Genomic DNA, 27,726 nt, shown 5'->3' with positions numbered 1-27,726 from the left:
CTCTATCCACTGCTCAACCTAGCTGCCCTCCCATCTGTTTTTTGAATAAAAGATGAATACCACCATCCACACAGTGAAATAACTTTATGTTGTTCAAAAGTCAAAAGAAAGAGTAGCATAATTTGGACATACAAGAGAGGCTTGTTATCTTCAGGGTCATCATCTTCCACTTCCAAGAGCCAGCCATAGCCCCTTTGTCTCAGAAATGTAGTTGCTGTAGATTCTTTGATGAAATCCCCACCAAGGTTTAGTTTGACGTCTGGGGATGCTATTGAACCACTGAGATCTTAAAGAAAAGAGGAAAAAAGGGGAAAATAGAGAGGTTGAATAAATGTTAGTGATTTAATAAAAAAAATTACATACAACTTAGTTCATTTACTCAATAAATATACATTAAACACCTATCAGAAATAATACAACACTAGAGTACAACAACTAGGGAAGATTGAAAAGATAAATAAGATCAACTGTTTCTATCTTCAAATAGTATTAAAATTCAAATATTAAAATTCAAATACTTCTGTGAACATTGAGAATTTAAAAAATTTTGGAAATAAGTACGTAAATAATTATGTTTGTCTTTCATTTTTGAAGAAAATCATATCAGGGAGATGATACCATGACAAGCACATGAACTGGATTTGAGTGAGGGTTGCTGTGCTAAGTCACCAGTCTCACTTTCTCCTCCAGAGCCATCTGAACGAGATGACCCTGGATTTGGGACAATCTGGGTTAAATAACTTGCCCAAGGTCACCCAGGTAATAAATGTCAGGGACTGGATTCAAACTCCCGACCTCCTGATTCCAAGGCCAGTGCTCTATGCACTGCACCATCAAGCTGCTCAAGTACCTAAATATCTTCCAGTTGTCTAGTTCAACTTCCTCAATTTGTAAATGAGGGAAAGAAGCCCAGAGATTCAAATACATATTTTAGGTCACATCAAAAGATAGTGATATACCAGAATTAAAACCCAGATCTTCCAGCTTCCTAGTCAATGAGCTATTATATTCTACCTCTCTAAAATGTACATAGAAATATACAAAATTCAAAAGATTTAAATACAATAACATATAAAAGAGTAAAATGATAATCTATCAAAGTAGATTCCTTCATTATTAGAGAATTTATTAAGCCTTTCAATGCTTAAAAGTCTACAAATTACTTATTGATTAAATATTTACTTTGTTCAAAAGCATTATTCTAAGTGCTAGAAAAGATATACAAATATAAATGTGTATACAGATACACATGCAACTATATAATCACTACAATGCTGAATAGAAAACATTAAGTGCATAAAAATTGCACAAGATATGCTGCAAGTTTCAAGTTAAGAAAAAATTTCCACCACGAAGGAAGGAAAGAAAGGAAATAGAGAAGGCTTAGGGGAAATGGCATTTGAGCTAGGCCTTGAAAATCATATAAATTTAAAAAAAAATAAAATCATATAAATTTGAATCAATTCCTTATATATTTTGGAAATCATGCCCTGAACAAGGAAACCTGTCAAAAAGATTTGAGGGTTAAAGAGAACAAAGAAAGCACTGGAGATGCATTAGGAATGATGAGCTATCTACTTTGGCTGAAGCACAGAACATGTAGAAAGGGAGAAAAGTCTGGAAAGGCACAGAATACAAATGACAGATGAGGAATTTGTCTTATCTTAGTTATAAAAACAGATCTTCACCTGGAATCAAATTTCACCGAGGTCTTTTCTATTAGTCTCCTAGTTTCTTCATTAAACTGATAAGAGTAAAAGTCACAGTACCATCAAAAGCCATCTTTCATGACATTTCATTTTGGTATTCCATTTCAAACTTTGAGGTAAATACAATTTGCCAGTCTTTTATTCTTTAAATTCTGTTGCCAGAGCAAGACAAACCAATCTCCTTCCCAGAGTACTAGTTTTCCAATGCTGGTCATTCAATCTTACCTGCATTAGATGCACATTCCATGCTACAGTCCCCATCCTGAAACCATTTTTCAACAGCCTCAATTCTTCTCTACACTGACTCCAAATGGATTAGGACTGTTTTTTGTTTAGTTTTTTCCTCTATTCCACTGCACTCTTTAAATTCTGCCTCCTTAATCATGAACAAAGTCCAAAGACCTAGCTTCAATTTTCTTAACAGAACTGACTCTCCAGTAAAAATATCACATCTTTTTCCTGCCCTCTCCAATAAATGCCATTTCCCCCCCACTTTCAAGGTTAGGATTGGAATTGGCATACTTATCACTCCCACTTATAGCTTTCAAACCATTTTAGTAACACCATTCCTCAATGACCTCTTCTTTTCTGATACACATGTGATTTATCTATCACTCAGTCCATCTTTGCTTCTTTCACTACTAAATTCTAGGTCATTTCTCAACTTCCTGAATCATCAAATTCATAATCCTCTCTATTTTATCACTTGCCATAGACTAACTACACATACTTACATATGTATATACATAATGACCCTTTAAGTCCTCAAATCTGGTAATTTCTCACACCCTACTCCAGTGCTTCACTTCTCTCATAGTTTGAAGTGAATTATGGAGTCAAAGGAATTTAAAGGAGGAAAGAACCTTAAATGTACTATAATACAGGCCCTTCATTTTACAGATGAAGAAATTGAAACCAAGCAAGGTGAACTGACTTAACCAAGGGTACATAGTTAACAAGTCAAAGGGTCAAAATGTTCAACTTTTTTTTTAATTCTCCTTTTCCCTACAACCTTTTTTAGTATTTTTCATGTTTCTAGAGTTGTTACCCTAGAATCCTGATCTCCTATCAGTCTTCAACTGCAAATAAACATCCCAGTGGTTTTCTTTACTTTTCAATTTCTCTATTACTGTTCTAGTATTTCTAATTACTGTAGAAATTCATAAAAATGAACCTGTTATAAGTTGGCACTCAGAGTTGGACTATCAATACTTTTATCCTATATACCCCAAAAGAATTTTTTTCTTTATTATACCCCAAAGAATTTGTCCTAAACCTTTTCTCCAGGGGAAAGGGTGTAAATTTCAAATCAGAAAATTGGATCCAAATCCTATCTCTATTACTTACTATCTTGTGTTAATCTTTCTGGGGCTAAGCTTCTTCATCAGTAAAATTGAGAGGAGTTAGGCTAGATAATGTTTAAAATCTCTTCTAACACTAAATTTTATGATTCAATAATATGAACTTTATATGCCCCCACTTTGACTAATACTGTTGTACAAAATAAGGAAGAATCAATGTGGAATTATATTGAAACAAATATTTATCAATTACCTCCGAGTTGTGGCATTGTATTAAACATAAGATATTACATAAAGTATAAGTAATGAAGTCTCTGCCCTCATTTAGGCATATAGTCTATTAGGGTGAGGTATAAAACAGAGTAAAACATAAGTGTATTACCTAATTCTAAGTGAAGGCCCAGATAAAAGATCATTACAGTCTGGGAAAACTCAGGGAAGACTTGAAGGAGGTGGCATTTGAATGGAGCTTTTGGTTAGGTAGAAATCCATCACATGGAGGCAAAGAGAGAACATTCCAGGTTCAAGGAGCTAGATGAACTTAGAAATCATAGAGTGATAGGTAATGGGGAGCAATGAAAGAGCTTTAAGATGATAGCATGACCAAAACTTATGTACAAGAAAGTTTTAACTTGGTAGCAACATGATGGATGGACTGGAGGGTGGGAAGAAACTGAAGACAAGCTAGTTAGCCAGTGGTTACCTCTTACACATATGCCACTAATAGCTTTTAGCTATTATGATACTTCGTTAAAATTAAGACATCAACAACCATCTCAAGGGAAGTTCACATCCTGTCTTAAATGTGCTTACTCACAGTTAATTACTGTTGGAAGTTTTAATTCTGGGACAGAATTTTTAATAGGTTTTACTCAGCTGGAGCTTTAAAAATATTGTGTGGCAAAACGAGTACAAGCAGGGATAGATATACTAAATGGAAAAGTGACTTGAAATAATTCTCAGAAATTATTGAAGAAATAACTAAAATTAAAATGATATTTTTTAAACTTCTCCTAGCTAGGCTCCCCGTACTTTTTTCTATTTCTATAATATTTGAGACAAACCTCTAGGGCCTTCACAGGAAAACTTTACTATGCTCCTGATGCCAATATACAAACTCCATTCCCCATACCCCTCAATCTTACCTCTCACTCTCCCTTTCCCCCTCCCCCTACCACCTTGGAATGTTCCATTCCAATTTGCCTTTTCCACTAAGACTTCTAGAATGCCTGGATCATAGTTAACCAACTTTCTTTCTCCTTTCTTACTCCTATCTTCTGGTTCTCATTGAGACCTAGGTCCTTCTAGATATCACTACTTTCTTCACTCAGTGTTTAAGGCAGGTAAGAAAAAATGAAGCAAAGAATAGTCTCTTTTGCATAGTGAAAAAAAAAACCAATCTGAGGGGCAGACCCTCGGGGTTTCTGGCCAAAACAGAAACAATTGCTATTTACATTCATGCTGGGCCAATCAGAGACCAAAGAATGAGAAACTGAGGCTTGGTCTGGGACCTACTGTCCAATCAATGAAAGTCAGAATGATTTGGAGCCTAACGTTTCTTCAGAGCACCCACAGGTAAGGGAGGGAGGGAGGGAGGGAGGGAGGGAGGGAGGGAAGGAAGGAAGGAAGGAAGGAAGGAAGGAAGGAAGGAAGGAAGGAAGGAGGGAGCTATTTGGGTCAACTGATCAGCATTGGGACTACTATTACTCATAGAGGTTATTGTTTATCCTTTGTTCTAGATTAGATCACACCAGAAGTGATACCATGACATGCACTTGAATTGGACTTCAGGGTAGGGAGGGGGGTTGTGCAAAATCCCTAGTTTCACTTTCTCCTCTGGAGTCATCTGGACCCAGTGGCCAGATATGGAACAGGACAATTGGAGATGACTCTGGATGTGGTCATCTTATAGAACAAGGGCCAAACAACAAAAGTTTTCCTTACCACCCTTTCCTACAGCTTTTGTACTTTTACTAATCTTCATTATGATTTGTGGATGGAGAGGTTGGAATGCTCACTGCTCCCCATTCACTGTATACCATTACCACTCAGCAATCTGTATTCACTTGCTGTTGATTTCCAAATTTGTCATCCAAAGGGGAGAGAAGGTAAAATGTTTATCAGAACTTTCCTTTTCCTTTCTAATTTCAACTTCAAGTCCATAATAAGAAGGCATTGCTGGTCAAAGGATATGCAAAGACAATTTATAGATGAGATCAAAGTAACCCATAGCCATATGAAAAAATGCTCTAAATCAATAATTAGAGAAATGCAAATTAAAGCTTCTCTGAGGTACCACCTCACACCTCTCAGACTAGCCAATATGACCAAAAAGGACAATGATCAATGTTGGAGGGGATGTGGGAAATCTGGGACACTAATACATTGGTGGTGGATCTGTGAACTCATTCAACCTTTCTGGAGAGCAATTTGGGATTATGCCCAAAGGGCAACAAAAATGTGCATACCCTTTGACCCAGCAATACCTCTACTGGGTCTATACCCTGAAGAGATTATGGAAAAGGGTAAAAATATCACTTGTGCAAACATATTTATAGCAGTCCTGTTTGTGGTGGCAAAAAATTGGAATTTAAGTGAATGTCCTTCAATTGGGGAATGGTTTAGCAAACTGTGGTATATGTATGTCATGGAACACTATTCTATTAGAAACCAGGAGGGATGGGAATTCAGGGAAGCCTGGAAGGATTCGCATGAACTGATGCTGAGTGAGAGGAGCAGAACCAGAAAAACACTGTATACCCTAACAACAACATGGGAGTGATGATCAACCTTGAAGGACTCACTTATTCCATCAGAGCAACAATCAGGAGCAATTTTGGGCTGTCTGCAAAGGAGAGTGCCATCTGTATCCAGATAAAGAATTATGGACTTTGAACAAAGGCCAAAGACTTAAAATTAGAAAAAAAATGTTATCTTATTATGTAATTTTACTATCTCATACTTTATTTTTTTCCTTATTGATATGATTTCTCTGTCATCACATTCAACTGAGATCAATGTATAACATGGAACCAATATAAAGACTAACAGAATGCCTTCTATGGGGGGTGGGGGGGAAGCAAAAATGGGGGGGGAATTGTGAAATAAAATCTTTCAAAAAAAAAGAAAAGAAGGCACTGCAAAATAAGAGGGGATGGCGTTGCATTTTTGAAATGCTTTCTTACCTCATGCCCTGTCCTGGGAAAGGACTCAGACTAATCCTCAAGGATACTACATCTTCATTTGCTGTTTGCTGATCTTTTTCACTGTTGTGCTTTGATACAACTCCATTTCTGTCTACTCAGATGACCCCCTTTCTACCTTCCACCCCTGTTTTTTATTCTGGTCTAAAACTATGAGGAAAATCTTGATCTTTTGCCCTTCTCTGTGTGGGGTAGGAAGAGGATAGAGGATAGTGCTACCAGGTACATGGAAGAAGAGGAAAGAGAGTCATATTATATCCAGATATATAATTCATTATATCCTGGAAAATTGGGATGAGGACATTGATTTCTTTCCTAATCTCCTGACCCAGGCAATGCTGCTTCCATTATCTAAACAACAGGAATGGTGGTTGAATTACAAGTTTTGAGGGCAGATAGGTGGCACAGTAGATTCAGTGTTAGGCTTGAAGTCAGAAAATTGAGTTCAGATGCCATCTTAGACATTTACTAGCTGTGCGACCCTGAATAAGTCTTTTAACCTATTTGTCTCATCTGAAAAGTGAGCTAGAAAAGGAAATAGCAAACCTCTCTAGTATCTTTGCTATGAAAATTCCAAGTGGGGTCAGGAAGAGCTGGACACCACTGAAACAACTCAATTAGAAACAGTATATGTATTTTTAAAACTAGTGGAAATACTAAACAAAAAGGGGAAGAGTATCCTAAGAAACCTCAACAGGGATGAGCATGTATTTTTTTCTCCTATCAGATTGGAGACACCATTGCTGAGCTGGCCAACTAGTACTTGGGGACTGGTTTAACAAATTTAATTGGTCCTGATGGGCTAGCAAAAGTACCATCATGCTCAAGCTGTTTTGGACAAGTACTGACATTAGTTACAGATGGGGTTTTTTAGTTCAAATTTAGTCCAAATTTTTAGTCCAAAATTTTTTTAAGTAAAAAAAAAAAGCCAAGGCTGAGTAGAAGCAAGAGGAGAACCTGGATTCAAAGTAATCCTTGCTCCTCTTTTTCCATAAATCTTTTCTTTCACAGGAACCCTTTAGCCCTTCTAAATCCTGCCATAGAAACAAGAAGCAGACTGTTGTTGGAAAAGTCAGATTGTTGTGCCTTCTATGAAGCAGAGGAATCCTTAATCCTTTTGACAGATGGCTAGAGATGACAAGATGGATGCTCTTGGAGGTCAAAGTAGTTCCTATCTGCCCAAAATTGATCTAGAAAATAGTTAAAGCAGAGATGCCCCACAATGACTTGCCCATTTTTCTTTTTTCTTAAAATTTTTTATTTATTTAAGGCAATGGGGTTTTTAGTGACTTGCCCAAGGTCATATGGCTAGGCAATTATTAAGTGTCTGAGGCCAGAATTAAATTCAGGTCCTCCTGCCTCCAGAGTCAGTGCTCTATACACTGCACTACTTAGCTGACCCCCATTTTTTTTCAATTCTCCTACCAAGACTGAATCCATTCCCTACCAAACTATGAGATGATCCTAGCCTAGAAGGGATGTTTCAAGAACTACTTCTTTCCCTTTGAGGAAAAAGCTCAATTCCCTTTAAATGCTGGGATAGGGAGCTTATTTCCTATCTCTCTCTCTCTCTCTCTCCCTTCTCTTTCACTTAGTTCAAGACGGAAGTGTGTGTGGATTTTGCTTCATATTATTCCTCCCAATCCTTAGCTAAATGTATTGTCTACCCCAAAGTCACTAATTGTGTATATGTAATCCATTCTGTAATTTTATAAACATTGTATACTCTTCCCTTTCTCCCTCAGTTACTAGTATAAATAAATTGCAACCTTCTGTTATAAAAATCATCTAATACAGATCCTGATGGCCATTATCTAAAAACTCTCAGACTATTCTCTTTCCCTCAATTAGCTCAGTGCCTAGCTTACAGTCTCACTCTCCACCCCAACTCCAGCCCATATAGCAGGGAGAGTCAATATTATACATCCAATGCACATACCTTAACTGTTATAGAAGATGAGAAGGGATAGATCTCCCTTCAACTACCCTAAGTTCCAATGAACTCTTCCTCCACTCAGTAACGCACTAAGATAGATGACTATACTCTTAGCCCAGAAGTGCTCCATTTTCATAATAAACTCCAAACTTTATCTCATCATATTATCATTCCACCTTTTCTAAACCTCACAGGTCTTAATTCTATTCTTCATTCTCAATATGATTTCCATTCATTCCATCTCTTTCCCAGGCATTCATCCTTGTATTGTCCCAGTTTCCTCCCTTTTTTATTTCAGCTTCCTGGTGAACCAACTCAATTTTTCACCACCCTTTACTCTTGAATCCCTTGCCTCTTAGAACGATTGTCCAGCATGCCTTTCCAAACTCTAGATTTGTCATCTGTCTCCTTCATTTTTATTCATTTACAGCTGAATGGAGCTAGAAGAAATCATGAAACTGCTGATTAGATCCACCACAAATTTATGTCATCTATTCTAAAGTGATGCTTCACACCAAAGCAAGGGAAATCCTTTTACACCTTCCTTTTCAATTTGCTAGCCCACTCTTCACCAGTGGCTATGGCAAATTTTCTTGTATCTCCTTTTGTCTCCCACAGAATCCTCTCTTCTCACCTGATGAGGATCTCTCCTCACATTTCACCAAAATAAATGAGGCCATTCAGTGAAAGTTCCTTCCCTGCTCCTCATCTCACATCACTCCTTTACTCTGTTCTCAGATAAAGAGATGGCCCTTCTCTTTGCCAAGGCCAACCCATCTACATGCACCCTTGAACACATCCCCTCTTATCTTCTTCAAAAGACAGTCTCCATTATCTTTAATCTCTCCCTATTTACTGGCTCTTTCTTTGCTGCCTACAAATAAACACATAGGTCTGATCCTTTAAAATCCTCACTTGATCAGACTATTCCCAATCCTTATTGTCCCATATTTCTCCTTATCTTTTCAACTAAACTCCATAAAAAAGTCATATAACAAATACCTCCTTTTCCTCTCCCTACCCTCTTTTATGTATGTATGTATGTATGTATGTATGTATGTATGTTATGTTTTTGCAAGGCAAATGGGGTTAAGTGGCTTGTCCAAGGCCACACAGCTAGGTAATTATTAAGTGTCTGAGACCGGATTTGAATTATTAAGTGTCTGAGACCGGATTTGAACCCAGGTACTCCTGACTCCAGGGCCGGTGCTTTATCCACTACACCACCTAGCTGCCCCCCCCCTTTTAAATCCTCTCAATGTCATTCAGTCTCAAAATGCAACTGAAATAGATCTCTCCAAAGCTAAAGATCTCAACTGCCAAGTTAATGGCTTTTTCTTAATCCTTAACCTTAATCTCTTTACAACATTTGACACTAGATCACTTTCTCTTCCCAGATACTCTTTGGGTTTTTGTGATACTGTTCTTTCCAAGTCCTTTTCCTATTTGTCTGGCAGTTGTTTCCTCAGTCTCCTATCATGGATCTTAATCCAAGGTTTTAGCCTGGGACACTCACCTCAGTTCAAATTCATCTCTGTAGAGATAATTCTTTTTTTTTTTCATGGCACAACATTTAATCTTGGTCAAACAGTTTCTCATCTTTAACCACCTCCAAGGGAATGGCTAACTTGAAGGAAAGTAAGATTAGTTGATAAACTATTTTCTGGGATGTTTTTTCTTTGTTTCCCTTCTCTGATGAGGACTCCAACTGCCATTAGCTGCCACTGTGAATCTATTATACGGGGTCAGATTCAAACAGCCCTGCACCAATGAGGCACCAATGGTCCTGGTCCTAACACAGAATTAAAGACCAGAATTCCATAGGGTGGTGATGCTGGGAATTCTCCACTTGCATATTTCAATCTCCCTTCTCAAATCCTTTTACGATTTCTTTGAGGTCAGGACTGGAAGAGGAGGGTCTGGAGTGACCGGCCCCCCAGCCAAGGGATCCTCCCATTTCTTCTTTTACAAAGAAGCCCCACCTTTTCATGAAGGCCACAAGGCAAAAGAATCCAGGCCAAAGAACAGGCCTGTATGGAGGGGCAGGAAGGGCCTGACCAAGTCTTTTCATGGCAAGACTGAAACCCTCGTTTCAGGACAACGAATGCCCAGTGATCTTTGAACTTGAATCTCATTTTTAAACACTTGACACACAGGCATCTGTTCCTTAACATTTCTTCTGTCTTCTTGTGTTCAAAATGAGAGTGTGGAGCTTCTAGACTGACTCTAAAGTTGGGCTGAACCCCAAGCAAAGAGCAAACTTCTCTCTAATTCTGTCCAGATCTTCATGAAGCTGGGCATAAGTGGGGGTGGCGTAGGGGAATTTTTGCAACATCCCTAGTAGTGAGTCAAGCATCCTCCTCTTACTGTTCTTCCCAGTGGTGCTCTCAGAAAACACACATTTCCACGTAAATGCAAAACTTTGGTGGAGCCCAATCTCAGACCCAATGTTAGCGCCATGGGACACTCTATAGCATCTTCCCTCAGTCAGATCTAGACAACTGCCTTTGGCATAACCTTCCTGATAGCTTTCAACATGGTTATCTCTCTTCTGCCATCATGATGGTGTCAAACAGGTCTGGGGTCTGGTTCATGGCCTGGGTTGGTTCCAGCCCCCCCCCACCCCCAAGGCAGCCTAGTCCTCCAGGCCCCAGCTAGCTGCACACAAGCCATTGGGACAGAGCGGTAGAGATAATTCTTAGTGTTATATATTTAACCCTAATATCTCTCATGAGCTACAGTCCTGCATCATCAGCTACTTTGTGGACATCTCTAGGTATCTCATAATACAGTTCATACTGAAGATAGTCAAAACCAAATTCTTTACTAACTCTCCCCTATTTTTCTCAAGGGCATTACAATCTTCTCAGGTTCACAACCTCAGAGTCATTCTGAACTACTCATTCAGCTCACATGCAATAATGATGAAAACAGCTAGCATTTATGTAAGATTTTAAGGCTTGCAAATTTATACATATATTCTCATTCAATCATCAAATTTACTCTCACAACCATGTGCAATATTATCCTTATTTTACAAGCAAAGGAAACAAATGCTCAAAGAGGTTAAGTGGCAGACCCAAAGTATGAAAACTGTTTCTCAGAGAGATTAAGTGACTTACCCATAGTGTCACACTATCAAGGATCCCAGGAAGAATTCAAATCCTGAATTATCCACTATACCATGACTAACTACTGATTAACAGAAAGAAGTCAAAGAAAACCTATCAGCATGGTCAATTACCTTTTCCTAGAGAAGCTTAAATGATAAAAAGCAATTGTCAACAAAGATCAAAAGAACTTTTAAACTTGAATAGTTAGGAAACTTATCTCCTTAACAAACTTCACAAAATGATAGCTAAGAATAACACAAGTTTAAAATATAAACTAATTTGCAAAACACACATAAAAATGACTTATTATGAGCAATCTCACCTAAAAAAAGAGCATTCTGGAGAAGATAATGTATCTGTAGAAAGCTTGGCATGAGACCAGTATGGTATGATTGCTCCAAGACCATTCACAAAAAAAAAAAAAAAAAAAGTAGAAGGAGAACAAAATGAAAAAATAAGGTGGGTTATAGTTTTCCAATCTCATAACTGATGAAAGTAAAACTATAACATTTATATACTTTATCAGATGTGCTCCATGAGAAAGAAGAAATGGCTCTTAGGAATATGAAGCCAGGAAGAGCAATTATATCAGATTAAATATGCACAGAAAGCATTGAGGCTAGAGTTAATAAATGTGAAAATATTAAAGTATTGGTTCTCAAATTTCAATGCATGAAATATACTCAAAATGGTAATAAACCATCAGTCTTATGCATCAACATTTCATGTATATATTATTCAATATATAACACAAAGGTAATTCTCCCAGCAGTATAGATTACAAACCTTTTGTTTCCTATTCTTTATAATTTTTGTACATGCTTCTCCATAAGTCCTTATGCAAGGATCTATTCAATGTCTTGGAAATTTTCTCTAAGTCCTTTAAACATTCTGGGAGTACCAGTGCAACACTGGTGTCCTTATGTTATCTCTTGCTCTTACTATATAACCAACCTACCTTTTTGCTCCCTGCTTGGGGGGAAACTTTTCACTGCCTTCCTGTATATGAGCCCTCATTGACAACACATAGATTACATGATCTCTTTATTTTTTTCTGAATCAGTGGTGATGTAGAATTTGCACCAATCATCAGTAGGATATACTGGTTTTAAAAGGGGGATTTTTTCAATTATAAAACACTTCTCATGCAAATTAAATTAGATTTAAATAACTGGGCAAATATCAACTGCTCATGGATAGGTAGAGCTAATATAATAAAAATGACAATTCTACCAAAACTAAACGATCTGCTTAGTGCCCTACCAATCAAAATTCCAAAAAATTACTTTAACGAGTTAGGAAAAATTTAAAGTAAATTCTTATGGAGAAATAAAAAGTCAAGAATTGTCAGGAGCTTAATGAAAAAAAGTGCAAAAGAAGGTGGCTTAGCCCTACCAGATCTAAAATTATACTATAAAGCATCAGTCATCAAAACTGTTTGGTATTGGCTAAGAAATAGAGTGGTGGACCAGTGGAATAGACTAGGTGTAAAAGCAGGAGATGATTATAGTAATCTTCTGTTTGATAAACCCAAAGAGTCTGGCCACTGGGATAAAAACTCCCTCTTTGATAAAAATTGCTGGGAAAATTGAAGTTAGTATGGAAGAAACTTAGATTAGACCAACACCTCACACCCTTTACCAAGATAAGATCCAAATGGTTGCAGGACATAGACATTAAAAAACAATACTATAAGGAAATTAGAAGATCAAGGACTAGTCTACCTGTCAGATCTATGGAAAGGGGAACAGTTTATGACTAAGGAAGAGTTGGAGAACATCACCAAAAACCAATTAGATGATTTCGAAGCTTTTGCACAGATAAAACCAATGTAACCAAGATCAAAAGAAATGTAGTAAATTGGGAAACAATCTTTACAACTAATGATTCTGACAAAGGACTCATTTCTAAAATATACAGAGAACTGAGTCATATTTTTAAAACAAAAAGCCATTCCCCAATTGACAAATGGTCAAAGGATATGCAAAGGCAATTTACAGATGAGAAGATCAAAGTAATTCACAGCCATATGAAAAAAATGCTCTAAATCATTAATTATTAGAGAAATGCAAATTAAAGCTTCCCTGAGGTACCACCTCACACCTCTTAGATTGGCCAATATGACCAGGAAGGATAATGATCATTGTTGGAAGGGATGTGGGAAATCTGGGACACTATTACATTGTTGGTGGAGCTGTGAACTCATCCAACCCTTCTGGAGAGCTATTTGGAACTATGCCCAAAGGGCAACAAAAATGTACATACCCTTTGACCCAGCAATACCACTACTGGGTCTATACCCTGAAGAGATGAGGAAAAAGGGTAAAAACATTACTTGTACAAAAATATTTATAGCAGCCCTGTTTGTGGTGGCAAAGAATTGGAAATCCAGTAAATGTCCTTCATTTGGGGAGTGGCTTAGCAAACTGTGGTATATGTATGTCATGGAATACTATTTATTGTTCTGTTAGAAACCAGGAGGGACGGGATTTCAGGAAAACCTGGAGGGATTTGCATGAACTGGTGCTGAGTGAGAGGAGCAGAACCAGAAAAACACTGTATACCCTAACAGCAACATGGGAGTGATGTTCAAGCTTGAAGGACTTGCTCATTCCATCAGTACAACAATCGGGAACAATTTTGGGCTGTCTGCAAAGGAGAGTACCATCTGTATCCAGATAAGGAGATGTGGAGTTTGAAGTACAAGGACTGTTCCCTTTAATTTAGAAAAAAAACCAGATAGCTTATTGTCTGATCTTGTTACCTCTTAGACTTCTCTTTAAGGATATGATTTCTCTTTCATCACACCCAATTTGGATCAAGGTACAACATGGAAACAAAGTAAAGACTGACAGAGTGCATTCTGTGGGGGGGAGGGGGGAGGGAAGCAAGATTGGGGGAAAGATGTGAAACTCAAATAATATCTTTAATAAAAAATAAATTTAAATTTAAAAAGGGGGGGGGGATTTTTCAATTCTAAAAGACTTGTGATGGAAAATGCTATCCACTCCCAGAAAAAGAACTATGGAGCCTTGAATGCAAATCGAAGCATACTATTTTCACTTTAAAAATTTTTTCTTTCTTTCTTGTGATTTTCCTTTTTGTTCTGAATTTTCTTTCACAATATGATTAATGTGGAAATATATTTAATATGATTATGTTAACATGATGTATAACCAATATCAGATTGCTTGTTGTCTTGGGCAGGAAGGAGGGAAGGAGAAAAAATTTGGAACTCAAAATTTTGTAAAAATGAATGTTGAGCCTCATGCCTATTAGACTGACTGAAATGGCAAAAAAAAAAGGAAATGATCAATGTTGGAGGAGATCTGGGAAAACTGGGACACTAATGCATTGTCAGTGGAGTTGTGAACTGATCCAACCTTTCTGGAGAGCAATTTAGAACTATGCCCAAAGGGCAATAAAACTGTGCTTACTCTTTGATTCAGCAATTTCACAACTAAGTCTGTATCCCAAAGAGATGGTAAAAAGGGGGAAACATGTACAATAATATTGATAGCAGTTCTTTTGGTAGTGGCAAAGAATTGAAAACTGAAGGGGTTACCCATCATTTGGGGAATGGATTAAAAAAGTATGGTATATGGTATACCATCATTTTGTAAGAAATCAAAAGCCAGTGGACTTCAGAAAAGCCTAGAAAGTCTTGCATGAATTTGACACTGAGTGAAGTGAGCAGAATCAGGAGAACATTGTATTATCAGCAACATTATATGATGATCAATTTTGAAGAATTTAGTTCCTATAAGCAGTTCAGTGATGAAGGACAATTCTAAAAGACATGTGATATAAAATGTCATTCACATCTAGAGAAAAAAACTAAGGAGTTCTGAATGCAGACCAAAGCATACTATTTTCACTTTAAAAAATTTTTTTATGCTTTTTTCTTTTCCTCATAAATTTTTCCCTTGAGTTCTAATTCTTCTCCACAACATGAGGAATATTGAAATGTGTTGAACATGATTGATAGACTATATCAAATTATTCATTGTCAGGGGGAGCAGGGAAAGGGAGGGAAGCAAAAAAATGAGAACTCAAAACTTACAGAAAGATGAATGTTGAAAACTATCTTTACATGTAATTAGAAAAAATAAAATAATATCAAGATAAAAAAAGATGGTCTCCAGTCAAAGAGTCGGGATCATTTCAAGTGCTGCATGCACAGTTTCTTGAAGACACCCCAAGTGATTCTCTTTTCCTATTCAATTTCAGGTCCACTTCATTATTCATCTTCAGTATATGGAAAAGATATATAAACTAAAATATTAACTAAATACACTGATAATTCAACTGCCTATCTTTGACTGGACAACAGTGTTCATTGTTAGGCAGACCTCATGAATTAGAACTATTTTTGATAAGGTTCTGTAGCAGCCTGAGACTTGATGATACCAGCCCTTCATTATATTCATATAGGACACTTGGAGAACTTTAATTGATAACGTATCCCCTTTCTATTTGGACTCCACATAAGAGATCCTCTATGCCAGTGGCAAACATAACATCTACTTGTTTTATTCCTTCTTAATAATGAGATTTAGAGAACTATTAAACTAAGTTATCTCCACAGTTAGAACTACTAATGAAACCTGGAAATTCTAGGAAGGCAGAAAATGTTTAATTATTTCCTCCACAGCACCTTGTCCATAAAAGAATTTAAAACACAAATTCTGAACGACTATTCTCTATTAAAAATAGAGAAAAAAAGTCTCTCCAGAGAAAATCAGTTTGAATAAAAACTTTATCAATGAAAGTCTAAAAAAGATGATAATCACCATTTTTAATTTTTTTCAGAAGTGTTTCTTATACTTTTTTTTTAGGTTTTTGCAAGGCAAATGGGGTTAAGTGGCTTGCCCAAGGCCACACAGCTAGGTAATTATTAAGTATCTGAGGGCAGATTTCAACTCAGGTATACTCCTCTGACTCCAGGGCCAGTGGCTCTATCCACTGCGCCACCTAGCTGGCCCATACCTTTTTTCTTAATAGTTTTAACAAGAGGGAAAAAAAGACAGTTCATCTTTGTAGGCAGTCATAGTTCCTCAAATATCAAAGCAAAACTCAAAGAGAAGTGAATAAACAAACATCACTCAAATTCTTGGCAATATTACAGCATTCTCTATCTTGTAGTTAAATTTACTTTGTGAAATACTGTCACCAAATAATAGTAAATCCCTATTATACAATCACAGCTTTAGTGCACCCATTCTCACCCAGACCAAGGCCTAGAGAAATTATCTAACTTTTTCCAGGTCCTTCATATAAGATAAAAGAGTTGCTATTTGAACCCTACTCTTCAGACTCCAATAACAAAACTTTTTTGACTCTTTTCATGCTTATAAAATTAAATAATGATCAAGAATAGCAAATATCTTGTTAAGTATCTTAAGTTTAAATCTTCAATTCTCAGTCCATATGTTGAAAATAAAAAGTCAAAATAATAGATACAGTGAAGTTCATGCAAATAGATATAAAAATGTAACCACATGAAATTCTGATCAGAAAAGCAAAGAAAAAAAAAAAATCAGTGAGTCATTTTTCCTGCCAATGTTGGCAAAGAGAAATCTGTATAAACTAGGTCTAGAAGGGAACCACCAACAGAATATTTCAGCAAAAGGAGAGGTTGTACATAAGGACAAGAAAAATCCAATCAGAATAGCCAAAATTTGTGCAGGGTATAAGAACAGGTACCAAACTGGCAGCTCTGTTCCCTACCAAGTCCCAGATCACAGATCCAGAGTACACTGAGACTACTTGCATCTAGGGTAGAATTCAAGAGTGATGTATCCCAGGCTCTAGAATACTACATCCAGCATGAACCAAGTTCTGCTGTCCATCAAGAGGCTTCTTTTTTCTAAAATTTAAAAAATTTTTTTAAGGCAATGAGGTTGAGTGAATTGCCCAAGGTCACACAGCTAGGCAATTACTAAGTGTCTGATGGCACATTTGAACTCAGGTCCTGACTCCAGGGCCAGTGTTCTATTCAATGCACCACCTAGCTGCCCATCATCAAGAGGCTTCTTAACTCTTTTTCACTTTCTGCCATCAAAATGATGCAGTCTGCATATATGAGACTGTTGGTATTTTTCTCAGAAATCTTAATTCTAGCTTACATCGAGTCATTTTGTATAATGTATTCTGCATTAAATAAGTAAATAAATAAGGTGACAACATATAGACTTGTACTCTTTTTCCAATATTAAACCAATTCACTCATCCAACCCTTCTGGAGAACTATTTGGAACTATGCCCAAAGGGCAACAAAAATGTGCATACCCTTTGACCCAGCAATACCACTACTGGGTCTATACCCTGAAGAGATGATGAAAAAGGGTAAAAACAATACTTGTACAAAAATATTTATAGCAGCCCTGTTTGTGGTGGCAAAGAATTGGAAATCAAGTAAATATCCTTCAATTGGGGAATGGCTTAGCAAACTGAGGCATATGTATGTCATGGAACACTATCATTCTATTAGAAACCAGGAGGGACGGGATTTCAGGGAAGCCTGGAGGGATTTGCATGAACTGATGCTGAGTGAGATGAGCAGAACCAGAAAAACACTGTATACCCTAACAGCAACATGGGAGTGATGATCAACCTTGAAGGACTCGCTTATTCCATCAGTGCAACAATCAGGAGCAATTTTGGGCTGTCTGCAAAGGAGAGTGCCATCTGTATCCAGATAAGGAGCTGTGGAGTTTGAACAAAGTGCAAGGGCTATGCCCTTTAATTTATAAAAAACAGATATCTTATTGTCTGATCTTGTACCTCTTAGACTTCTTGTCTCTTCTCTAAGGATATGATTTCTCTCTCATCACACCCAATTTGGATCAAGGTACAATATGGAAACAAAGTAAAGACTGACAGATTGCTTTCCGTGGGGGTGGGGGGAGGGAAGTAAGATGGGGGGAAATTGTAAAACTCAAAATAATATCTTTAATAAAAATTAATTTAAAAAACATTAAACCAATTCATGTTCCATTCTGTTTCTTCTTGACTTGAATACAAGTTCCTTCTGGAGACAAGATTATCTGTTTCTCCCATCTTGAGGACTTGCCACATTTTGTTGTGATCCACACCGTATAAGTCTTTAGTGCGGTCAATGAAACAGAAGTAGCTGTTTTTCTGAAATTCCTTTGCTTTCTCCATAATCCATTAAATGTTGGCAATTTGTTATCTAGTCCCTCTGCATCTTTGAAAATATACACTTCTTGGTTCACATATTGCTGAAGCCTAGTTTGCAGAATCTTAAGCATCATCTTGCTTAAGAAATGAGTGTAAATGATTGGCAATTTGTACATTCCTTGGCAATGTCTCTCTTCAGGATTGGGACATAAAATATTTTCCAATCCAGTGACCACTGCTGAGCTTTCCAAATTTATTGGCAAATTGAGTGCAGCACTTTAACAGTATCTTTTAGGGTTTTAAAAAGTTCAGTTGGAATTCCATCACTTCCTAGCAATGCTTCCTAAGGGTTATTTGACTTCATTCTCTAAGATATCTGGCTTTAGATCAATAACCACACTATCTTATCTGTGATGTTACAAACTTTCTTATATAGTTTATTTCTTTGTGTTGCTCATTTAAGAAAACGTTGTTTTCTTGCTATTCTCTGGAAGGCTACATTCAATTAAGTACATCCTTCCCTTTAGCTTTCCTTATTTCCTCAACTATTTGTAAAGCTTCCTCAGATAACCATTTTGCTTTCTTGCCCTTCTTCAAAGTAAAAACTTAAATAATGATAAAAGAAATATATAAATCAAAACAATTCAAGTTTAACCTCACACCTCAAAAACTGGCAATGAGGACAAAAGGTAGAAATCATCAATGGAAGGCTATGGAAAGACAAGCACAGCAATCCACTTTTTGTGGAGCTCTGAATTAGTTTAATCATTTCAGACAGTAATTTGGAATTTTGCAAAGAAAATGACTAATGCGTCCAAACCCTCTGATCCAGAAATTCTATTGCTAAGAACATAGATTTTATCTTTATGTAACGTTTATACAGCACTTTAAAGTTTTACAAACTCAAATAATAAAGTGTGCATCAATGAAGAAATGTGGGAATGCACTTCCCAGACATTTTTGTTGGGGTTAGGGACTCTAAATGTTGAAAATTCCTTAAGTCAGACTTTTTTTTTTTGCAATATTGCTATTTTTCTTTTTTTGTATAAAAGATAACTGGGGCAGGAGGACGACATTGCAAAATTCAGGTCCTATAAAAACAAAGGATACTTTTTAAAAAGTTCACTACTGTGCAGAGTAAGAGTCAAAAATGTAGGTGTAAAGATGATTAGGCATGATAAAGGAACATCAGTACAGAGACTATAGATATTGCTACAGTTTTTGTCAGCCAACTTTTCTTCCAATACTTTGTGTCATAGGACTGTGTCAAATCCTTTCCTAGTTGCTACTTCCAACTGGATCACTAGGTGCACAGAGCTCAAGACCTGGTCTGGCCCTAACATTTACTAACTTTGTAACCATAACTTCAAGCTTTCTCACATGTGAAATGAGTTATATGAGTTATATTATAGATCCTTTACAACTCTTGTCAACAAGCAGACAATGAGGTGTCTCATTAAATCCTAAATGCATCTTAAGTGGACTTCAATAACTTAGGACCCCCAAAGCGGTGCTCTTTTGGTAACGTTGCTTTTTTCCCCCGTGTTAATAGCATTTTGTTCCAATGACATGTAAAGAGTTTTCAACATTCTTTTATTTTTAGCTTTTTTTTGCAAGGCAAATGGGGTTAAGTGGCTTGCCCAAGGCCACACAACTAGGTAATTATTAAGCATCTGAGGCCGCATTTGAACTCAGGCCCTCCTGACTCCAGGGCCGGTGCTCTATCCACTGCAGCACCCAGTCGCCCCTCAACATTCATTTTTATAAGATCTGAGTTGTCAATTTTCCTCCTTCTCCCTCCCCAAGACGGTAAGCAATCTGATTTAGGTTACATATGTGCAATCATAGAAACATATTTCCACATTCGTCATGTTAATGAAAAAAAAGAACAGAACAACAGAGAAATACCACCAAAAAAAAAAAGCGAAACAATGCTTCTATCTGAATTGGGACTTTATAATTCTTTCTCCGGATGTGGACAGTATTTTCCGCCACTGAATTTTTTGGAATTGTTCTGGATCACCGTACTGCTGAAAAGAGCCAAGGCAATCCCAGCTGATCACTGCACAGTGTCAGCGTTTCTGTGTACACCGGTAACGTCACTTCGATGGAGCTTTTCAGGTCGAGTAAATAAGTACACTACCGAAGGTGCCGGTCAGAAATGCCTCTAAGGCTCTGGCCGTGTCACTGAACCTCTACTAATCGATGTCTCGGATCCTATTTCCTTCTCTGTAAAATGCTGCTAATGACAGATTCTTACTCATACAATTGAAATCAAATCAATCACAAACATTTATTGAGAATCAAGCGAGAACAATCTCAATTGCTGGAAGGGGCCGTTTCGTTCTTATTCTCGTATCCCTGAAAACGTCAACTTTAAAGCGCTACGTGAATGGTCTTAGGTGCGCACGTCCTCCCTCCCTGCCTGTCATCTTTCCCACCCACAAGTCCGAGAGTGGAGCCCAGAATCTCCCAAACCTCCCACAGGCGCCACCGGGGCGGGTTTGGGTGGGTCTGGGTCCGGTCCCGGCCCGGCCCGGCCCGTCCCTGCCCCCTCGCAGCCGCCGGGGCTCCGAGTAGGCCGAAACCAAGTGCAGCCCCGGGCGCCGGCCTCCTCAGGGCCCCCCGGGACGGCCGACACCTCACCTTCAGCGTCTGCGGAAGAAACGAAGGTGAAGTCCCCGTTAGTGGGCGAATAGAGCTGGGGCGGCCCCGGCGGCGGCTGCATCTCCCCGCCCCGCGGAGGCGGCGGCGACCGGGCCCAGGCTCTGAGGTGGAGGCGGCGGCGCCGACCCCGAGACACGCAGCCTCGCCCGGCCCCGGCCCCGGCCCCGGCCCCGGCCCCGGCCGCGCAAACGGCGGCGGCTCCCGGCCCCTCGAGCTGGGGTGGAGGCGAGCGGAGGAAGCGAGCGGGAGGCCGCCGGCGGGCTCGAGCGGAGCGGGGTCCACACCCCGAGCCGGGCCGCGGCGGTGGCGAGCGCCCAAGCCCCACGACGCCGGCGCCCTGACAGGACCATAACACTAACAGGAGGCCTCCCATTGGCCGTTTGTAATGCGGCCGCCGATTGGCCGCCTCGAGGATCACGCCGATTGGCCGGTCTCATTGTTGCTTCAGGAAGTTCTCCCCGGGGCTCGGCGAGGAAGTTGACTTGTGATTGGTGGAGGCGCCGGGCTGTCCATTTTCGCCTTTCTGTCTCCCCCCCCCTTCCTTTGTTACTTTGGGGCGTTCTTTCTTTTGAAAAGCCCTTTTTTCCCTTCGTTCTCTTCTCGTCATTCTCCCATGTTCCATCCAACTTCATTCTGTCCTCTCCAGTCCTTCACTCCTGGGAACCTGTAGTGAATTGGGTTGTTGTGGGGCTTCTTAAAAGTGATATTACAAAAGACAAAAGACTATTAAAAAGGCAAAAACAATCAAAAAACTGTTCTCAAGGAGCTATCTACATAGGAAACACTTGTCCCCAAAAGTTAATTCCCATTACATTATACTTGCTCTTAGAATCAAGTTAACACAAGTTAATAAGCGCCTACTATGTGTCAAACATTGTATCAAACCTGGGTGGGGGGGTTTTAAGGCATTTTTTTGCAAGGCAATGGGGTTAAGTGGCTTGCCCAAGGCCACGCAGCTAGGTAATCATTAAGTGTCTAAGGTCGGATTTGAACTCAGGTCCTCCTGACTCCAGGGCCGTGCTCTATCCACTGCACCACCTAGCCGCCCCGGATTTTTTTTTTTAAGTAAGAAGCGGCTAGGTGGCCCAGATTTTTTTTTTTTTTATTAAAAAAGGTAAGGGTCGGCTAGGTGGCGCAGTGGATAGAGCACTGGCCCTGGAGTTAGGAGTTCCTGAGTTCAAATCTGGCCTCAGGCCTTGGGCAAGGCCTTGCAAAAAACTTTAAAAAAAAAAAGAAAGAAAAAAAGGTAAAAACAGTCTTGCCAAGGAGTTTACAGTCTTAATAGGGGAGGTAAAATCCAAACTGTGATGTACAAACAAGTTACATACCGGAAGAATTAATGAGAATCTCAGAGAAAAAGTGCTGGGTTTTTTGTTGGTTTTGTGAGGGAATGAGGTTAAGTGACTTGCACAAGGTCACACAGCTAGTAAGTATTAAAAGTCTGAGTCACATCCGAACTCAAATCCTCCTGACTCCAGGGCCAGTGCTCTATCCATCGAGCCACCTAGCTGCTCCTACAGAAAGGCTTATTTTAGGAGGTAAGATTTTAGGTGAAATGGGAAGGACTCCTAGAGGTGGAATGAATAAGGAAAGAATTTCAGGTAGGAGGACATTCAGTGAAAAGCTTCAGAGTAGAGAAATGAAGTGTTTCTAGTGAGGGATGACAGGAAAGCTGTATCTTAGAGGATATATTATGTTGATTTTCATAGGATTTTAGAACTGGAAAGGGACCCAGGTGCCTTATAGCCCACCCTCTCATTTTACAGAGGTGGAAACACCAGAGAGGAGCTGGCAAAGTGGGATTTGAACTCCATAGCTATTGTCCTTCCCAGTGGGCCCCATTGCTTTCTCAAGAAACTTGACTTTTCATAATTATTAGAGCTACAAGGAATAGGTTTAAAATGAACTTAATATTTTTAACATAAAATTAAATGGCTCCTTTTTTTGGTTGGGAGTGGGTTTTCCTCAAAGAGTAGTTAATGGACAGGATTTTCAGTGGATGCAGAGGTCGGTGTGGGTTAGTAATTTTGTATGAGGACTGACAAGCCCTTTTCAGGGCTGCTCATCCATCTTTGGTGTCCATAATACCAACCAGCTCTCACTTGTGACTCCAAAAGAAGTTGTAGAATGCAAAGTGACCACACCCCCACAAAACTATTTCTATAGATGGGGCTAAACCAAGTTAAGAATAAGTGCTGATAATGGAATTAGAGGGGTGTTGACCCCAAGCATGTGAAGACTTCCTGACGTGGATGTAATCACTTTGTTTCAATGGGCTATAAAAATAGTGGACACTGTCAGATACTTAAGATGCCAAGGTCATCCATTGCATCTAGAGACATTGCAAATCATCTTGACTTTTGTTTTGCCCCTAGACTCTGATGTCTCTGGAATAGAGAGTGAGGCTGATGTCTTCACTCAACTCTGCCTTACTTAAATCCAATTTATTTGGGATTCAAAAGGCATCACCTGTACCACTTTACTATTTCATTTTTTCCTATTCAACATTTCCTATTTATATTTTGCTATTTACTATTTTAATATCTTGTTATTTTACCTATTAAATCCTGTGGTAATAGCAGCAAGTGCATATATATTAGGAGCTGTAGTCACAGCCCTGCACCAAGCCATTTTCTCATTTGACTAAAGCAGCAATGGGATAGTCCCTTGAGTATCTAGGCAGTCTTCTTAAGGACCATACTGCTCACCTCCTAGTGTAAGGAAGGGGTTAGAAATGGTTTCACCTAATCCTGGCCTGTTTATCAAGGCAGACAGGGAATACACTAGGTGACCAAAACACAAAAACATGTGCAAAAATTTTGCAAAGATGATTCCAATTTATCATTGCCATGTGAAATGTGACATGCTTATGGACAAAAAAAATTCTATAGACTTGAAAGACAAACAATTCTTGCTAGACAGTCTCTCAGCACATAGCAGCCCTGAATGAAACAAGGTTGGTAAATTAAGGCCAGTTTACTGAGATTGAGCTAGATACACATTTTCTGGAGTGGCTGCAGAGAGAGACCCTTGAAGCTTGCATATATTTTATGATCAAATCTAATCTAATCAAAGAGTTCTCATACCTCCCCAAAAGAGGAAATGACAGGATTATGGCAATGTGATTGCCACTTATGGTAGAGTGCCATGTCACCATCGTTGGTGCATAAATTTCTACTATAATGAACCCTGATATAGTCAAAGAACAATTTTATTAAGATCTTGAGACCTTCAACATCAAAGTGCTAAAAGAGGATAAGGTGATTTTAATACCAGAGTAGGCACAGACTATCAAACATAGTCCTTGAGAAAAAGAGACAGAAACACAACAGCAATGGTCATTTACTATTGTGTGCATCTCTCAACCTCATTGCTGACATTGCCTTACACTTACACTTTTTTTTTTAAGTTCAGCTTTCTTTATTTGTGAAGCAATCAGAGTTAAGACACTTGCCCAGGGAACATACAACTAGTAAATGTTAAGTGTCAGAGGCAGGATTTGGACTCAGGTCCTCTTGACTCTAGGGCTGGTGCTCTATCTACTGTCCCACCTCCTCGATACTCCCCCTTTTTCCCCCACTAAAAGCAACAAAACTTCATGGATGAACCCTCATAGCAAACATTGGCATTTAATAGACTACATCATTGTGAGAAGAGAAAAGAGATAGGATGTGAGAGTAACAGAGACAATATGTGAGTGCTGGATGGATTATAGACTTATCATCTCCAAACTAAACATTCACATTCAACAAAAGCAAAACAGGACACAACAACTATCAGACTCAACATCAATAGATTAGAACACTTCTATATGTGTAACAATCAAAGTGTTTTTACAATGCTCTGAAGCTATTTTTGGGTCAAAAGACTTTTGGTGCATCTCAACTACTTGGTGCTGATGGAGTCACATTGATTGATGATAAGGACATGATCCTGGAGAGATAGTCTGAACACTTCCATCCATTTCAGCAGAGTTCTACAAGACAAGGAGTCAGTCTATTGCTCATTTAAGAATGGATAGAAATCTCAGGGCAACTAGGTGATGCAGTGGATAGTCAGGAGGACCTGAATTCAAATCCAGTCTCAGACACTTAATAATTGCCTAGCTGTGGGATCACAGTCAAGTCACTTAAACCCATTGCCTTAAATAAATTTTAAAAAAATTGATAGAAATCTGAGTTAAATGGCAACTGGATATTAAACCACAGGAGATCAAGGATGACACCATTATCTATGTAAAGAAAAAGGAAATAGGTAGGCTTGTAACAACAGAGTAGTGGTGGGGAGGAGTTAAAAAGGAAGGGAGGTAGGGAGGGGAAAAGAATCTTTCTCTTACTCATTGAAAGCAAGATTTTTGAAAGAGTCCTCCTTAATAGGCTGATCCTTCACTAGAAAGATGGCTATCAGAGAGACAGCTACAGAGAGGGCCAAGGAACTGTTGACATGGTGTTTGCCCCCTGACAACTTTAAGAAAAGTGACAGGAGCTGACCAAAAATCTGTACACAATTTGTAATGACCTAAGTGCATTGATCTTAGTTATAAAGGTCTATGGAAGATCATGGCAAAATTTGGTTGCCCAGAGAAGTATACCAATTTCATGATGACATGCTTGTATGAGCTCTGGTTAATGGACAATACTCTCAAGTTTTCTAGTCCCCAATGGAGAGAAGCAATGCCGTATGCTTTTTAGCACAATGTTTCTGGCAATATTGTCAATTGCCTTCAATGAGGACCAAAAAATGGCATCAAAATCAACTACCACACTGATGATGAATTATTTAACTTGAAAATGTTACAAGCCAAGATTACAGTGAAGGGAGAGTTAGTGAGTGACTTTTTGTTCATATATATGATAGTATACTTAATGCAAAGGTTGAGTTGCAAGAAAGTATACATCAATTCTGTGCTACTTGTGCTAATTTTGGCCTGACAGTTAACATCAAGAAAGCACTGAACCAACTATAAATGGATCTATCAGTTAGAGAAAACAGAGAAATTTTGAATGCTTTGTATAAGTTCACTTATCTTGGTTGTATATTTTCCAGAGATGGATACATAGATGATAATATTGATATACACAATGTCAGAGTTAGCTCAGTGTTTGAGAGGCTCTGAAAGAATGTGTAGGAGAGAAGTATTAGGCTTCCTACCAAACTAAAGGTCATTGTTGTTATATGCCTATGAAACCTGGACAGTCTTCCAGAGCCATGCAGGGAAACTGAAGATTTTGAAGATCACCTGGAAAGATAAGATACCAGATACTGTGAGGTTCTCTCTTGTGCTCAGCTTTGAGCTCCACTCCTACAGCAGAGAGTAGGTACAATTCCCAAAGGCTGGCTATCCATCTAGTCTTTCAATGGTTATTTTGTTACTCAGAATTCAGCTTCCTGGAAGTGATCTGTTCTTTACATTATTGTAGTCACTGTGTAGATACTTTTATTTTTTAGTTTTTTTCAAGGCAAATGGAGTTAAGTGGCTTGCCCAAGGCCACACAGCTAGGTAATCAAGTGTCTGAGGCTGGATCTGAACTCAGATATTACTGACTGGTGCTCTATCCATTGTGCACCTAGCTGCCCCCTATGTATATACTTTTAATAAAATAATGAATTTTTTAAAAAAATATTTGTTTTCCAATTATATACAATAGTAGTTTCTACCTATCATTTTCTGTAAGGTTTTGAATTTTATAATTTCCCCCTACCCTCCCTTCCTTCCCCCCCCACAGAAGACAGTCTGATAATCTTTACATTGTTTCCATGCTATACATTGATCAAAATTGAATGTGTTGACAGAGAAAAAGCATATCCTTGAGGAAAAAATAAAATATTATAGATAGCAAAAATTTGTAGTATAAAAGACAACTTTTTTTTAGATAGAAGGCAGTAGTCTTTGATTTTTGTTTTAACTCTACAGCTATGCTATTCTCTGTTACTGATACCCTAAAATTGTCCCAGATTATTGCACTGATGGAATGAGCAAGTCCATTAAGGTTGATCATCACCCCCATGTTGCTGCTAGGGTGTACAATGTTCTTGTGGTTCTGCTCATCTCACTCAGCATCAGTTCATGCAAATCTTTCTGGGCTTCTCTGAAATCCCATCCTTCCTGGTTTCTAAGAAAACAATAGTGTTCCATAACATACATATGCCATAATTTATTCAGCCTTTCCCCAGATGATGAAATCACTTGATTTCTAATTCTTTGCTACCATAAAGAGCTGCTATGAAAATTTTTGTACAAGTGATGTAAAACAATTAATTTTTAAAAAATTAACTTTTAAATCCAAAATCTAGCTATTCTTTAAGACATTTAAAATTATTCCCACTTCCAAAATTTTTTCTCACTTTATTATTCTTTATATGAATTCTTATAGGCTCTGTGAGCTATATGTCATTCAGCAAATAACTGTTATTTAGCTAAAAGTTTAAAGTAATTTAAAAAACACTCAACTGTTTAAATAGTCTTTCTTCCAAAATAGATTAAAAACACATTAACAACAAGGAACTGTATTTTGTATTTAAGTTCTAGTATATTTTCTTATGCATGGTAGAGACTCAAACTTATGTTGACAGCTTAAAAATCCAAGTCAATTTAAAAGTTAGTTTCTAAGCAACTATCTTGTGCAAGTCCCACTTCTAGGAGATGAGTATAGA

At 38.3% G+C, this 27,726-nt stretch overlaps 1 protein-coding gene and 1 pseudogene across 1 annotated transcript in view; both read right to left on the bottom strand.

The window, feature by feature from the left end:
• YIPF4 (Yip1 domain family member 4) overlaps window positions 1-21,408 on the bottom strand; it is a 28,680-nt gene extending 7,272 nt beyond the window's left edge. The window contains exons 1-2 of the mRNA XM_074209677.1: window positions 21,052-21,408; window positions 133-286 (exon numbers count right to left, since the gene is read on the bottom strand). Coding sequence (XP_074065778.1) covers window positions 133-286; window positions 21,052-21,133 — 236 coding nt within the window. The 5' untranslated portion in view covers window positions 21,134-21,408. The remainder of the gene's footprint in view (window positions 1-132; window positions 287-21,051) is intronic.
• On the bottom strand, window positions 295-21,038 carry LOC141504584 (protein LTO1 homolog pseudogene; annotated as a pseudogene).
• Window positions 21,409-27,726: the final 6,318 nt, after the last annotated feature.

This window comes from Macrotis lagotis, chromosome 1, assembly GCF_037893015.1.
Source record: "Macrotis lagotis isolate mMagLag1 chromosome 1, bilby.v1.9.chrom.fasta, whole genome shotgun sequence".
Lineage (NCBI taxonomy): Eukaryota > Metazoa > Chordata > Mammalia > Peramelemorphia > Peramelidae > Macrotis > Macrotis lagotis.
This window is presented reverse-complemented; position numbering and strand designations above follow the sequence as displayed.